At 50.8% G+C, this 15,318-nt stretch overlaps 1 protein-coding gene across 1 annotated transcript in view; it reads left to right on the forward strand.

Annotated features, from left to right (window-relative positions):
- Positions 1 to 15,318, forward strand: part of LOC140404132 (transmembrane protein 184B-like) — a 75,394-nt gene that overhangs the window by 56,872 nt on the left and 3,204 nt on the right. The window contains 5 exon segments of the mRNA XM_072492550.1: positions 4,968 to 5,058; positions 10,285 to 10,360; positions 11,634 to 11,725; positions 13,065 to 13,156; positions 13,159 to 13,232. Of these exon segments, the coding sequence (XP_072348651.1) occupies positions 4,968 to 5,058; positions 10,285 to 10,360; positions 11,634 to 11,725; positions 13,065 to 13,156; positions 13,159 to 13,232 (425 nt within the window).

A 15,318-nucleotide genomic window follows, 5' to 3' on the forward strand; every position in this document is an offset into this window, starting at 1 on the left:
TGAGTAAGCAACTCCAAATGTTTAATTTTCGGAAGTAAAATTGACCAGTTTCTAATTTCTAGTCTCTTTGAATCGCAGAATAGTTACAGCACAGATTGAGGCCATTCCACCCATCAGGCCCATGCCAGCTCACTGCAAGAGCAATTCGGTGAGCCCTGCTCCCTGGTTCGTTGCCCAGAACATGGCAATTTATTTTTAGCCTTTCAGCTCTACTTCCAATTGCCTTTAACAAGCCGTGATTGAAGCCGCTTCGAGCATTGAATTCCAGACCCAACCACTCGCCGTGGATGAAGAGTCCTCTCTCCCGTGCCCCCTTTGATTCCAATCTCGTTACATTTTCGTCCCGAGCTCTGACGCCTCCCCCTCTGTGGCACCCTGCCTCTCTGTGGCCCTCGTGCCCCTCCCCCCTCACTGTGTCCCCCTGCCTCTCTGTGGCCCCCTCACCTCCCTCACTGTGACCTGCAAGTGCCCCCTCACCCCTGTTAAGTAATGGGTTAAAAGACATTCCAATTAGTTGTCTCATTTATGTTAAGTATCCAGTAATTGACACGGATATGTAAAGGGGCTTCAGGTGGCCTTTGTGTCAGGTGATGTGATGTTAGAGTTTTGTGCAGAGTCTGTTGAAGTAAATTAAAGGTGTTTGTGGAAAAGGAGCAGAACCTTTGACTCTTTAGACAACAGCAGCTAAACGTCTAACAACCCCTCCTCCCTCTCTGTGGCCCGAGCATGTCTCCCTCTCCTTCACCCCCACCTCCCTCCCTGTGGCCTAGTCTGTCTGCATTTCCCCGCTGTGGTTCAGCTGAGGAATCCGTTGTTTTTATTGCCAGTCGAGTGCATCGTTTGTTCAGTGCTGTGTTTGCCTCAGCACTCGGGCGATGCCATCTGCTGTCCACTCAGGCTCGGCACAGGCTGAGCGAATTCCCTCCAGCGTCTGACAAAATGAGAATTCTTTTCAAACTTCCACCCCCCCCCCCCCCCCCCCCAACGGTTCACAACCATTTGTGCGTCTCCCATAACGGCTCCGAGCTCAATTGTGCAAAGCAGGCAGGTTAAACCCCTGCCCCCACGCTGAGATAGCTCAGTCCAGCTGGCCTGGATTCGGGTTGCTGCAGCTGGCTGTGTTACCCCCCCCCCCCCCCCCCTCGTGTTCCTGTTCACTGGGTCAAGATCCTGGATCTCCCGCACAAACAGCACTGTGGGTGTACCTACACCACATGGGCCGCAGCAGCTCAAGAAGGCGGCTCTCCACCACCTTCTCGAGGGCAATTAGGGTTGGGCCGTAAATGCTGGGCCCGGCCAGCCACACTCTCATCCCATGAACGAATAAAAAAAACACATTCTAACACTGCAAAGTGGCAGGTAATACCCCTGCATTATTCACCCTTTTTTTGACCGTTGCAGCCGTAAAGTATTTGGAAAAATATTTTGTGGGCGGCACGGTAGCACAGTGGTTAGCACAGTTGATTCACAGCGCCAGGGTCCCAGGTTCGATTCCCAGCCTGGATCACTGTCTGTACGGAGTCTGCACGTTTTCCCCGTGTCTGCGTGGGTTTTCTCCGGGTGATCCGGTTTCCTCCCACAGTCCAAAGATGTGTCCAGGTTAGGTGGATTGGCCGTGCTAAATTCCCCGTAGTGTCCAAAAAGGTTATTTGGGGTTAGTGGGTTATGGGGATAGGATGGAGCAGTGGGCTTAATAAGGGTGCCCTTTCCAAGGGCCGGTGCAGACGCGATGGGCCAAATGGCCTCCTTCAGGACTGTAAATTCTATGAATCAGATTAAACCACCACCAGTCAGCTCTTCCCCCCTCAAAGGGGGAAAGCAGCCTATGATTGCAACTTTTGGCTCACGTTGCCCAGGTGAGGGTATATATTCTAGGCTGATGCGACAGCTCATCACTGAGGGAGTGCTGCAATGCCGGGAATGCCATCTTCGAGATGAGATGTTGGGCATGGCTTTCTGAACTTGTACTCCTAACGGACGGCCATGTCAAAGGCTCATATAATTGATAAAACAGCAGTTAATGCCGCTACCAGTACTGGACGGCCCAAAGGCCGACGGTATGCTCGCATTCTGTGTGGTGGTTTTATTTTCAGTGATGTAGACTGCTGGAGAACTTGGATTTGAAGAGCTCGAGGTTAAATTAAGGTGCCACTGCCCAGTGTGGTTCTCCCCGTGTCTGCACGGGTTTCCTCCGGATGCTCCGGTTTCCTCCCACAAGTCCAAAGATGAGCAGGTTAGGTGGATTGACCACGCTAAATTGCCACAGCTACCTGTGCCTTTAAGGGGAAGTTGGACAGGTGCATGGAGGAGAGGCGGTCGGTTTAGCTCAGTTGGCTGGACACCTTGTTTGTGATGCAGAGCGAGGCCAGCAGTGCGGGTTCGATTCCCGTATCGGCTGAGGTTATTCATGAAGGCTCTGGTGATGTGGGTTCGAATCCCACCAGGGCAGCTGTTGGCAGTTAAATAGAATTAATAAAATCTAAACGCAAAGTCGGCTCAGTACTGCCAATCATCGATTGTTATCAAAACCCATCTGAGATAAAAATGAAAATGAAAATCGCTTATTGTCACAAGTAGGCTTCAAATGAAGTTACTGTTAAAAGCCCCTAGTCGCCACATTCCGGCACCTGTTCGGGGAGGCTGATTCGCTAATTGCGAAGGAAATCTGCCGTCCTAACCCGGTCTGGCCTACACGCCCACAGCGATGCGATTGACTCTTAAAGTGCCCCTCTGAAATGGCCGAGCGAGACCCTCCGTTGAAGGGGCAACTGAGGATGGGCAACAAATGCCAGCGACACCCACATGCCATGAAAAAGTATGGGGCGGCATGGTAGCCCAGTGGTTAGCACAGTTGCTTCACAGCGCCAGGGTCCCAGGTTCGATTCCCGGCTTGGGTCACTGTCTGTGCGGAGTCTGCACGTTCTCCCCGTGTCTGCGTGGGTTTCCTCCGGGTGCTCTGGTTTCCTCCCACAAGTCCAAAGATGTGCGGGTTAGGTGGATTGACCGCGCTAAATTGCCCTTAGTGTCCAAAATTGCCCTTAGTGTTGGGTGGGGTTACTGGGTTGTGGGGATAGGGTGGAGGTGTTGGCCTTGGATAGGGTGCTCTTTCCAAGAGCCGGTACAGACTCAATAGGCCGAATGGCCTCCTTCTGCACTGTAAATTCTATGAAAATAAAATGAAGGGGATGCTCATATGGATCAGGTGAGTTCAATGGCCTCATCCTGTGCTGTAAGTGATGTTGATTCTATGCAAACGTGAAGACTCGGCCTTGCTCCAGTAACGGCCGAATGTCCCGTGTTGTGCCATGTGCCCCGAAGCCCGTACCAGTTTGACTCATCGAACAGAAATCTGAGAGTTATTTTTGGTTCCAGCTCTGTGGCTTGAAGGCAAATTGTTCAGAATCTGTGTTCATCCAGAAATTTCTGGAACAATGAAAGTTGGCTCATTTATTTCTCCCTTGCGCACCCTTCCCCCCGCCTCCTTTACCCTTCCCTATTTTCATTGCTGAGGCACGGGGGCTTTTCCATGTAATTATTTCTGTTTAATAACGAGGCTCTCTCCCTCCCTTTCTCGCTCTCTCTCTCTCTTTTTCTCTCTCTCCCCCTCTCTCTCTCCCTCTCTCTCCCCCTCTCTCTCCTATTGTCCACAAGAACGCACATACATCCCTTCAAAGCAGAGCTCATTCTTTCAGACGATCGATTGCTCACGGAGAAGCCAGGGCTGGACGAATTCTCCACGTGCAAGTCCTTGGGATGTGAGCATAGCGAGGCAGGTGTTTATTGGCCACTGCTGCTTACCCTGCAAAGGCACAGCACGCAGGAAGCCAAGGAGCAGGCCATTCGGCCCCTCGAGCCTACTCTGCCATTCCAATAAAAAAAGATGTGGAGATGGACTGGGGTGAGCACAGTAAGAAGTCTTACAACACCAGGTTAAAGTCCAACAGGTTTGTTTCAAATCACTAGCTTTCGGAGCACTGCTCCTTCCTCAGGTGAATAAAAAAACAGTGACCGAGCTTCTGGGGAAAGTTCCAAAGATTAGCGACCTCTGGGAGAAAAGATTGTTCGCTATCCTAAATTGGAGACCCCTTTGAATCTTGTAACTCTGCCCCCTAGTTCTAGACTCCCTCTCTTCCCCCCCCCCGCCCCCACCCCCCGTCCCCGTCCCCCCAACGAGGGGAGACATCCCCTCGGCATCTATCCTGTCAAACCTCAGAATTTTTTATGCTTCATCAAGATCACCCCTCGTTCTAAACGCCGATGAAACCTGCCAAGGTGGGACCGAGGGTCGCGGATTTGAAACATCAGAGTGACTTGATTGACCGCTTCTGAAGGTGGTGAAGGCTCAACCATGTTGGTTCGAGACTGGTGTCCCGTATAGGCACAGTCCGGGTGGACACAGCGGGTTTCCGCCCCCTCCCTGTGAGCCATGCATTGGTCGATGGGTTCATGGGTGCTGTGGTGTTCTTTTGTTGCTAATTCTAAGATGGTTGGCGTAGTGTTCACAAAGACTACAAATGGCTTTTATATTGACAGTATAATAAACAGTAGATAATAAACATACAATCTGCACTCATCTACTACTATTCGCTATACTAATACATTAACTATGATCTGCTCTCACTCACACTATCTTTCCTACAGTCTGTTCTAGCCTTCTCCTCAGCCTCTCACCCACCAGGCTTGGTATCGATGCCTTATATAGTTCTAGCTCCCTCTCGTGGTTGATTTGGACATAACATTAACCCTTCCAGTTCTGTACATTTGTGGTAATGTCACGGGTGAGTATACTTTTTATTTTCGGCTTTCAGAGAAAGCCGCCCTCTCAAACTGCCCAGGGTGGGATTTGAGTTTGTGTTCCCTACGCCCGCGATGGCGACTCGCTCTTGATTACCGTAAGCTTCCGAAAGGCAAACTAGGATCCTGTTGCTGCGTTGTAGACTGATGGGCTTTTTCTCATTCTCTTGCAGCCTTTGTGATCTACAACTTCCTCAGCCTGTGCTACGAGTACCTGGGAGGAGAGAGTTCCATAATGTCGGAGATTCGGGGCAAGCCCATTGAGTAAGTGGTCAACCGTGCGTTCCCGCCGGTTTCGTGGCCTGCTTTAAGGGCCTCGCCATTCGAGCCTCATTTGGGTCCTCGCTCCCCTCGAGTTCTCCGCGCCCCTCAAATTCTGACCTTTACTTTGATGATGTTCCCGTAAAAAAGCTTTTTTGGCGGGGGGGGGGGGTTTATTGTTAAAGTCTTGTCTCCAGGTTGTAAATCTTCGGCCTACCAGCTGCAGGCCAACGGGATGCACAAACAAATTGGCACCACCGCTGTGTTTGATTGGCTACCTGGAGATAGTCTCTGGGGACTGTTTGCTGTCGGGTATTTCCCAAGACCCCCTTTTGCCAAAAGTTGCATCCCAAGGAATTCAGTGAAGCTGTATTTTAGTCACACAAATATGCTGCGGTTTCGCAACTTTCCCAAGAACAAATTGATTTGAAGAACTGGGAATTCGGCAGGAAGGCTGACGACAGCAGAGTTCCTGAATTGATGATCAGGGAGATCTTTTTTAAAAATTCATTTATGGGATGTGGGCGTTCTGGTTAGGCCCGCATTTATTCCCCATCCCTAGTTACCCATCAAAAGGTGGTGGTTTTAGTTGTCTTCTTTAACCGCTGCAGTCTTTGAGGTGTAGGCGCACCCCCTGTGCTGTTAGGGAGGCAGTTCCTTTGACCCAGCGACAGTGAAAGAACGGCCGATATATTTCCAAGTCAGGGTGGTGAGTGACTTGGAGGGGAACCTCCAGGTGGTAGGGTTCCCAGGTATCTGCTGCCCTTGTCCTTCAAGATGGTAAAGGTCGTGGGTTTGGAAGGTGCGGTCTAAGGAACCTTGGTGGGTTACTGCAATGCAGCTTGTAGATGGTGCACATAACTGCGTCTGTTTGTTGTTGGTGGAGGGTTTGAACGTTTGTGGAAAGTGGAGCAATCAAGCAGGGCTGCTTTGCCCTGGATGGTGTCGAGCTTCTTGAGTGTTGTTGGAGCTGCACTCATCCAGGCAAGGGGACAGTTTTCCATAACACTCCTGATTTGGGCCTTGTAGATGGTGGACAGGCTTTGGGGAGTCAGGAGGTAAGTTATTCGCTGTAGGATTCCCAGCCTTTGTCCTGCCCTGGTAGCCACAGTATTAATATGGCTAGTCCCATTCAGTTATAGATGTGGCCATCATTGACTTATCCTGTATTGGGATTGAGATGCCATCACTGACTGGGATTAATTGAGAACCGGTGTCATGGAAAGATTACAGCACAGAAAGAGGCAACTAGGCCCATCGTGTCTGAGCCGGCCGGAAAACCAGCCTGCCAGCCTAATCCCACTTTCCAGTGTTTGGTCCGTAGCACTTCAGGTTACGACCATTGGGGCGCACATCCAAAAGGGTTTCTGTCTCTACCACCCATTCAGGCAGCGAGTTCCAGACCCCCTCAACCCTGTTGGGTGAACAAGGTTTTCCTCCGTTCCTCTCCTAATCTTTCTACCAATCACCTTAAATCTATGCCCCGCCAGTCACTGACCCCTCTGCGAGAGTAAATAGGCCCTCCCCATCCACTCAGTCCAGGCCCCTCACAATTTTGTACCTCTCAACCAAATCTCTCCTCGGCCTACTCTGTCCTGAGGAGAACAATCCCAGTTTATCCAATCCTTGCTCAGGAAGCTGCAATATTCCAGTCCTGACAACATCCTCCTAAATCTCCTCTGTGCCCTCTCAAATCCAACTACATCCTTTCTTTAATGAGGAGACCAGAACCGCACACAGTACTCCAGTTGTGGCCGAACGGGTGTTTTATATAATTTCAGCATTACCATCCTGCTCTATACCTCAGATAATTAAGGAAAGGACTCCATCTGCCTTCTTGAACACCTTATCGACCTGCCTACTGTCTTCAGGAATCTGTGGGCATTCACTCCAAAGTCCTCACTTCCTCTACACCTCCCGGTATCCTCCTGTTTATTGTGGTAATGCTTTAACTCCCCAAATGCATCATCTCTCATTTCCCTGGGTTGAATTCCATTTGCCATTTAGAATCCTGACAGTGCAGAAGGAGGCCATTCGGCCCATCGAGTCTGCACCGACCCTCTGAAAGAGCACCCTACCTAGGCCCAATCCACACCCTAGCCCTGTAACTCCACCAAACCTTTGATCACTAGGGGGAAATTGAGCTTGGCCTATCTACCTAACCTGCACATCTTTGGACTGAGAGAGGAAACCGGAGCACCCGGAGGAAACCCACGCAGACACGGGGAGAAACTGCAAACTCTACACAGAGAGTCACTCTAAGTCGGAATTGAACCCGGGTCCCTGGCACTGTGAGGCAGCAGTGTTAACCATTGTGCCGCCCGTTTTCTGCCCACTTGACCAGTACATCGACATCTTCCTATCGTAGGGAGATTTTCTTTTCTCTTTCAATGGTGACGTGGGTGTCCTGGACAAGGCCAACATTTGTTGCCCATCCATAGTTGCCCTTGAACTAAGTGGCTTGCTGGGCCATTTGTTATGGGCCAGGGTTTAGAGAACCACAAAGTGTATCGTGGAGTTCACCTGACCCACAACTTTTAATAGATTGTGGTCTGGGGAGCACACGACCCACTCTACAGGTGTGGGACAGCAGAAATGGAAAAGTATTTTTTAAAGCAAAACAATGTTTATTCTATGAACTCAAGTTAACCTTTTTAAAACAAACAGTGAACAGCTTAGCAACCATCAATTCAAATACACCCCCCAAAGAATACAACACTAAGTAATCCTTAAACTTTCCTTTCAACATCCATAAGACATTTTTAAAAAAAACTTTTAACAGAAGCACATCAGGTTTAAATTCACTACTGAGGACAGTTATCACTGAATTCACCAAATAATCAAGAGATAGTCTTTACATGGCAGAAAGAACAACATTACACCTTCTGCGGCTGACTGAGCTCCAACACTGAAACGAAACCCAAAAAACACACTCCCCAAGCTTTTCTTAAAGTGAAACTAAAAAGCAGAGCCAGAGCTCAGCTCCACCCACACTCTGACATCACTGCAGTAACATGAGCAGACGAACATTTCTTAAAGTGACATTCTCATGACACATTACGGAGGGCAGTTAAGAGTAAGCAACACTGTTGTGGGTCTGGAGTCACATGTAGGCCAGACCGGGCAAGGACAGCAGATTTCCTTCCCTAAAGGGGGGGGGGGGGGTTAATGAACCAGATGGGTTTTAATGACAAACAATGATAGTTTGATGGTCACCATTACTGAGGCTAACTGTCAATTCAGTTTGAGTCTGTGTGCCCAGTTTATTAGTCTGGGTCTCTCGATTACTGATAAGTGACCTTCCCACAGAGCTGCCATCTCTCCTGTGCCAGTTACATTTGCCATTTGACCCACTGTAACTTATGACAAGTTTAGGTAGAAAGAGGAAAGCTGTTCCCATTCGCTGATTGTACAAGGCCTGGAGAACACAGATTTAAGGTTTTGGGCGAGAGAAGTTACATTCACGCCACAGAAGTGCCAATCAATGACCATTTCCAACAAGAAGGGATCTAACCATTGCCCCTTGACATTCAATGGCATTACCATCGCTGAATCGCCCACAATCAATATGTTGGGGGTTACCATTGATCAGAAACTGAACTGGGCTGGCCATTTTAATATTGTGGCTACCAGGGCAGGTCAAAGGCTAGGAATCCTACGGCAAGTAACTTACCTCCTGACCCCACCCCCACCTAAAAGCCTGTCCACCATCCACAAGGCACAAGTCAGGAGTGTGATGGAATACTCTCCATTTGCCTGGATGAGTGCAGCTCCAACAACACTCAAGAAGCTCAACACCATCCAGGACAAAGCAGCCCACTTGGTTGCTCCCCCTTCCGTTCAATCCCTCCGGCACCGACTAACAGTGGCAGCCGTGTGCACCATCTACAAGATGCACTGCAGTAACTCACCAAGATTCTTTCGGCAGCACCTTTCAAACCCACGACTACCACCATCTCGAGGGCAGCAGATACCTGGGAACCCCACCACCTGGAGGCTCCCCTCCAAGTCACTCACCACCCTTACTTGGAAATATATCGGCCGTTCCTTCACTGTCGCTGGGACATTCGCTCCCTAACAGCACAGTGGGTGTACCTATACCTCGGGGACCTCAGCGGTTCAAGAAGGCAGCTCACCACCATCTTCTGAAGGGCAACTAGAGGTGAGAGACAAATGCTGACCTAACCAGCGATGGCCACATCCCGTAAAGTAATTTTTAAAAAAAATTTGAGGCAGATAGGAGGAAGAACCAACGAGCGGTCAAGACTTGGAACTCGCTGCCTGTGACGATGGTGGAAGTGGAGACAACCAATTATTTCAAAAGGAAATTGGATGGGCACATGATGGGAATAAATTGCTAGGGTCATGGGGACTGAACAGGGGAACTGGATTTCTCTACAGAGAGAGCTGACAGGGTGCCCCCCCCCCATCTCTTATGACTCACCCCCGGGGTATTGCGCCGCATTCTCTGAAGGACTTTGTTTTTCTCTTAAAAGGAAAGCTGGATTGGAGAGGTTGCTGAATGAGAACCGTGTGAAATACCCTGTAGCGATCGCAATGTCCTGATATGGGAATTGGGCAAGTGTGCGGTGGTTCTCTGATCGAGCAACGTGGCCCGTTGATTGATCCGGGGGAGGGGAGTAGGCCTGTAGAAGAAGATTTATCCCCAACTGGCTTCAGCAACAGGAGATGATCATTCACCCCTTCATGATTGTTGGAGGGAGGGGGGGGGGGCGAGTAGTTTGTGTGGGAGAAGGTGGGTGGGGGCTCAAGAAAGGGGAGGGGCACAGTCATACGTGGGGGGAGGGAGGTTTGTGGTGGGGAGGTTGGAGGTCGGTGGGGGTAGAATGGGATGGTGGGATGGTGGAGGGTGTTTGGGGGGGGGGGCAAGCCTCTCTACAGAGTGACCTACAGCCGTAGCAGTAACCAATTAGGCGGTGGCCTTGACAAGGTGGGTGAGGTGGAGCTTTAGGCCTTCCTGGACCCACCCACCCCCCCCCGCCCTTCGCGTGGGGCAGCCTCCACAATCCGGCTCCCATTGTGCAGGAAGGCGGAAAATTCCAGTCCGCCTTTTGTTAATTGGTTCGAAGGCTTCTTGGCAGCCGCCTCTCAGACACCTGGGCGTCAGGGAATCCCTTTCGGGAGTCCAGAAGGCAGCTGTCAAAGTTTGGCCAGATCGGACGTCTGCCGCTGTCGGGAATGTTTCTAACCGGACGTTCTCTCCCGCAGGTCCAGCTGCATGTACGGGACCTGCTGCCTCTGGGGGAAGACGTACTCTATTGGATTTCTGCGCTTTTGCAAGCAGGTACAGCTGCACTTTGAACCTTGACCCAGTGTCCGCCAGGGCCGTCGCTGGTTTTAATCGTGGAAACGTGGTATTTTGTTCGGATGTGGGATAAGGGGAAAAGGTAGTGGAGCAGCGCTGTTAAGAACACCGTGATGTTAAATACAAGAGTACCCCAAAACCCAGAAGGGTAACTTGGAACACAATTTTCAATTTGGTATACTGTGAGAATCTGTGAACCAGGGAGCATTAGCCCAGTCATTGCGTGAACAATGCTACAGAATGTTACAGAAAATTACCCCTTGGTTCCAACTATCTATGTTTGAGAAGCTCCCAAGCAGCATCCAATAGTATATTTGGTATACATTGGTATACATACCCTCTACAGTCATTGTGCTACGGATATACCATTTTTTCCCTTTGATGTTACCCACCCTGTGGAGTCGGCTTTTTACATATACATGTGAATTTCCTGATCTCTCCGCTTTTTTGAAGTTACCTTTTCTGTACCCCCAATGTTTTCCTTCGGTCACTGAGGTAAACACTTGCTTTTCTCACTGATTTGTATCTCATTTGTATCTCAGACATCTCGTTTTATTTTCTTTTATCCCATTTTTATTCTCAATTTTCCCCTAATTCCTAACAGGCCCTAAACCATTATGCTCCTGAGGAGAGCTGGTGCAGGCCCAATGGGCCGAATGACTGCCTCCGTAACGATTCTGTGATTCTGTCCGATTTTATAAATTTAAGAAGCATGTTTTTCTCCATGTTGGAATTGGCCACCATGGAGTGACGCTCCCTCTGCAGACAGTGTGTGGGATCCCCCCCCCCCCCGCGACATTGGCCGGAGGGATTGTCCGGTAGCGCCTCTGTCATGGAGATATCCCGCAGTTCGAGCCCTCCACCACCGGGGAACCCGCGGCGGGGACTCGCGGGCAGGACCGGACATTCCCTCTGACCGGGATCAGCTGGGAAAATCCCGCCTGGTGGCTTTGTAATGTCAAACTCATCCTGAGAAATGACCTGGAGAGGGCGCGCGAGGGAGAAAAGAATGGGAGAGAACGCCCAGAGGATGAGATGACTGGGTGAGGGGCATGGAGCAAAAAAGGCCGGCATAGAACAGAAGGGGCCGAATGGCCTGTTTCTGCGTCGGAGGCTCCGTCTAAGTCGAGCAGTCCGGGTTGTTGACCTGTACCAGTCCCTTGTACTTGATTTAAAGTGGTTGGGGCTCTTTTATATAGTGGCCGCACACCCCTGACCATCGCGGCTGAGCTCAGTTTGTTCTTGTTCACAGGCAACCCTTCAGTTCTGCGTGGTGAAGCCTCTGATGGCCATCATCACCGTCATCCTCCAGGCGTTCGGCAAGTACAAGGATGGCGACTTCAAGTGAGCAAAGCACTAACTATAACTTGACCATCTGTCCCGTGCATCTATTGCACCCGCTGCAGCAGCACTGACTGGAATTTGGGGCTCCTCAAGCATGAATGACAACAGGCCCTTTGTGGTTAAAAAAATTCCACAGATTCATTGTCCTCTGGGAGGAGAAATTCCTCCTCCACTCTGTCTTAAATGGGCACCCCCCCCCCCTTACTCTGAGATTCTGCTCTCTGTCCTAGGCTCTCCCACAAGGAGACACAATCTCTCAGCGTCCACCTGTCAAGGTCAGCAGGTGATTGGGGCGCAATATGGAATGGTGGAAGTCCTGCTAAAACTATACAAGCACTAGTTATTTAAAAAAAATTTTTTTTTAGAGTACCCAATTAATTTTTTCCAATTCGGGGGCAATTTAGCGTGGCCAAACCACCTTCCCTGCACATCTTTGGGTTGTGGGGGGCGAAACCCACGCAGACACGGGGAGAATGTGCAAACTCCACACGTATGGTGACCCAGAGCCGGGATCGAACCTGGAACCTCGGCGCCGTGAGGCAGCGGTGCTAACCACTGCGCCACCGTGCTGTGGGTCTGGAGTCACATGTAGGCCAGACCAGGTAAAGGTGGCAGATCTCCTTCACTTAAAGGGGAGTGGACCAGATAGGGTTTTAAGACAATCGCCGATAGTTGCCATGGTCACCGTAACTGAGACTAACTTTCCACTCCAGATTTTATTCATTGGATTTAAATTCCTCCAGCTGCCGTGGTGGGATTTGAACCCTTGTCCCCAGAGCATTCGCCTGGGCCTCGGGATTACCGGTCCAGCGATATTGTCACTACTCCACCATCCTGTGACTGGCAAAATGGCTCTGGCGGTGTGATGATGCCTGGTGCTCTTCCCACCCTCTTTCACCCCTCTGTCATTTTGCTGGCCCCCTCATGTCTGGCCTAAAAGGGCGACCACCTAATGGCGGCGCGGTGGCACAGTGGTGAGCACTATAGCTTCACAGCGCCAGGGTCCTAGGTTCGATCCCCGGCTTGGGTCACTGTCTGTGCGGAGTCTGCACGTTCTCCCCGTGTCTGCGTGGGTTTCCTCCGGGTGCTCCGGTTTCCTCCCACAGTCCCGAACGACGTGCTTGTTAGGTAATTTGGATCTTCTGAATTCTCCCTCTGTGTACCCGAACAGGCGCCGGAATGGGGCGACTAGGGGCTTTTCACAGTAACTTCATTGCAGTGTTAATGTAAGCCTACTTGTGACAATAAAGATTGTAAATATGAATAAATGATGGCCAAGTGTTTTTTTTTGTTTCTCAGAACCATGTTTAACTCTGTTCGTTCTCTCTTTTTACCCCAGCGTTGCCGGTGGCTACCTGTACGTCACCATTGTGTACAACATCTCGGTCAGCCTTGCCCTCTACGCCCTCTTCCTCTTCTACTTCGCCACGCGGAGCTGCTTAGCCCCTATAGCCCGGTGCTCAAGTTCTTCATGGTGAAGTCTGTTATCTTCCTCTCTTTCTGCAAGGTGCGTGCTCCTATCTTTTGTGTCGGTAGAAGGGGGGGGGGGGGGGGGCGCGCGAATAGATATTGCGGTATTCTCCCGCAATGGAATTGGACAGAGATGCTTCACAGGATCACTGGGGCCCAGAAAGGAGGCCATTCGGCCCATCGCGTCTGCACCCGCTCTCCGGGGTGACGTTCTCCCCGCCTTCTCCCCCCTCCCTATCCAAAGGGACAACCTTTCCAGGGCAATGGTTCAAGAGCAACGAGGAGTGGGACTATTTGGTGAGGTCTTTCGATGGGCTGGAACAGGCGATTTGGGCCGAGTGTCCTCCTTTCTGTGCTGTACCATCCGGCGATTCTTAAAAAAAAAAAATATATATATATATGTTGTGTTATTAACGGGGTTACACCTCAATCCTACCTCCGCCCCTTTCCTGAGTCTCTGCGCTCTATACCTGCCCACTACTGGACATTGCATGAGATAAGTCTTGGGTTGGGCTGGGGAGGGTGGGGGAGGGGGCAGAGAAGATGCCCTCGGCCCACTCCCCACCTCCCTGGGTGTGTGTCCTTACCAAGGCGTCCCCAATACAAATGCATCTTCCTTCTCGGTTTCAAACGTGACGATGGTGCCCTCATTGACTCTCCAACCTGCCAAGAAACTTGGTGAAAATAAATAATTAATAATCTTTATTAGTGTCACAAGTAGGCTTACATTAACGCCGCAATGACGTTACTGTGAAAAGCCCCTAGTCGCCACATTCCGGCGCTTGTTCGGGTACACGGAGGGAGAATTCAGAATGTCCAATTCACCCAACAAGCACGTCTTTCGGGACTTGTGGGAGGAAACCGGAGCACCCGGAGGAAACCCACGCAGACACGGGGAGAACGTGCGGACTCCGCACAGACAGTGACCCAAGCCGGGAATCGAACCCGGGACCCTGGCACTGTGAAGCAACGGTGCTAACCATTGTGCTACCGGGCCGCTTAGTGCATCTGATAAATTACACCTTTTTACTTCACGATCGTACAGCATATTGTGCCTCTTCGAAGGAGCTATTCAATTAGCCCCATTCCCCTGCGCAATTCCCAGAGCTCTGTAAATAGTTTTTCCTTCAAGCAGACATCCATTTCGCTTCTGAAAGTTCCTGTGGAAACTGCACCCACCCCACTTTCGGGCAGCATGTTCCTGATCGTGAATAACCCAGCTCTGCATTTAAAGGCAGAAGTATTCCCTCCTCTCGCCTCTGCCTGTCAAGCTTAACTCTGTGTCCTCTGGTTGCCCACCCTCCTGCCACTGGACACGATGAGTAAAACAGGCCTTGGCCTTCCGACAACTCCTTCAATCTGCATCCTGTACGGTGTTCCCGGATGTGGTGATATACATCACTGTAAGTACACAAAGGGTTAATGTACATACACTACACCTAGCCAGACACTAGAGGGAGCACCAGAGACATGACACACAGATATTCAACCAATAGGTCAGTAAGATAGGACACGACCAATGGGCATTCACGATACACACAGAGGTGACACTACCACAGGGGGGCATTACACCAACCCCATATAAAAGGACACAGCGCACATGATCTTCCTCTTTCCGGTGGAGACAGTCAGTGAGGACAGACACAGGGTTGATTGAACATCACACCCACCACGTGGATTGTAGCAGACTGGTTCGTCAGTCTGAGTAGCTATAGAAGGATTAACAGGAGAGTCGAATCCAAGTAGGAGAATTGTTGATTAGGAAGGTGCAACCACGCCCGGGGATGCCCACCGCCTCCAGGCTCCCCTCCCAAGCCCCACACCATCCTCATTTGGAACTATGGGTGTAATTTTCCCATTCTCTTTGACTTAAGCGCCAACTCGGGCGGTAAAAGAGGGGCGGAGCCTGCTGGCTCCACTGCCAGGGTACATGCCCGGGCGTGACTCTCTCCCCTCCGGGGGCTGTGCTTCACCCGCCCCCCCCCCCCCCCCCCCCCTCCCCCCTGACCTGTTCACCAAGTGCCCGTCATGGGGGGGATATGTCGTAATTCATGTTGGTGTTCCCTCATGCCAACATGAATTAACAGTTCAATGGTGCTGGGAGGTGGGGGGTCAAGACCTGC

The sequence above is a fragment of the Scyliorhinus torazame genome, chromosome 29 (genome assembly GCF_047496885.1).
Source record: "Scyliorhinus torazame isolate Kashiwa2021f chromosome 29, sScyTor2.1, whole genome shotgun sequence".
NCBI lineage: Eukaryota > Metazoa > Chordata > Chondrichthyes > Carcharhiniformes > Scyliorhinidae > Scyliorhinus > Scyliorhinus torazame.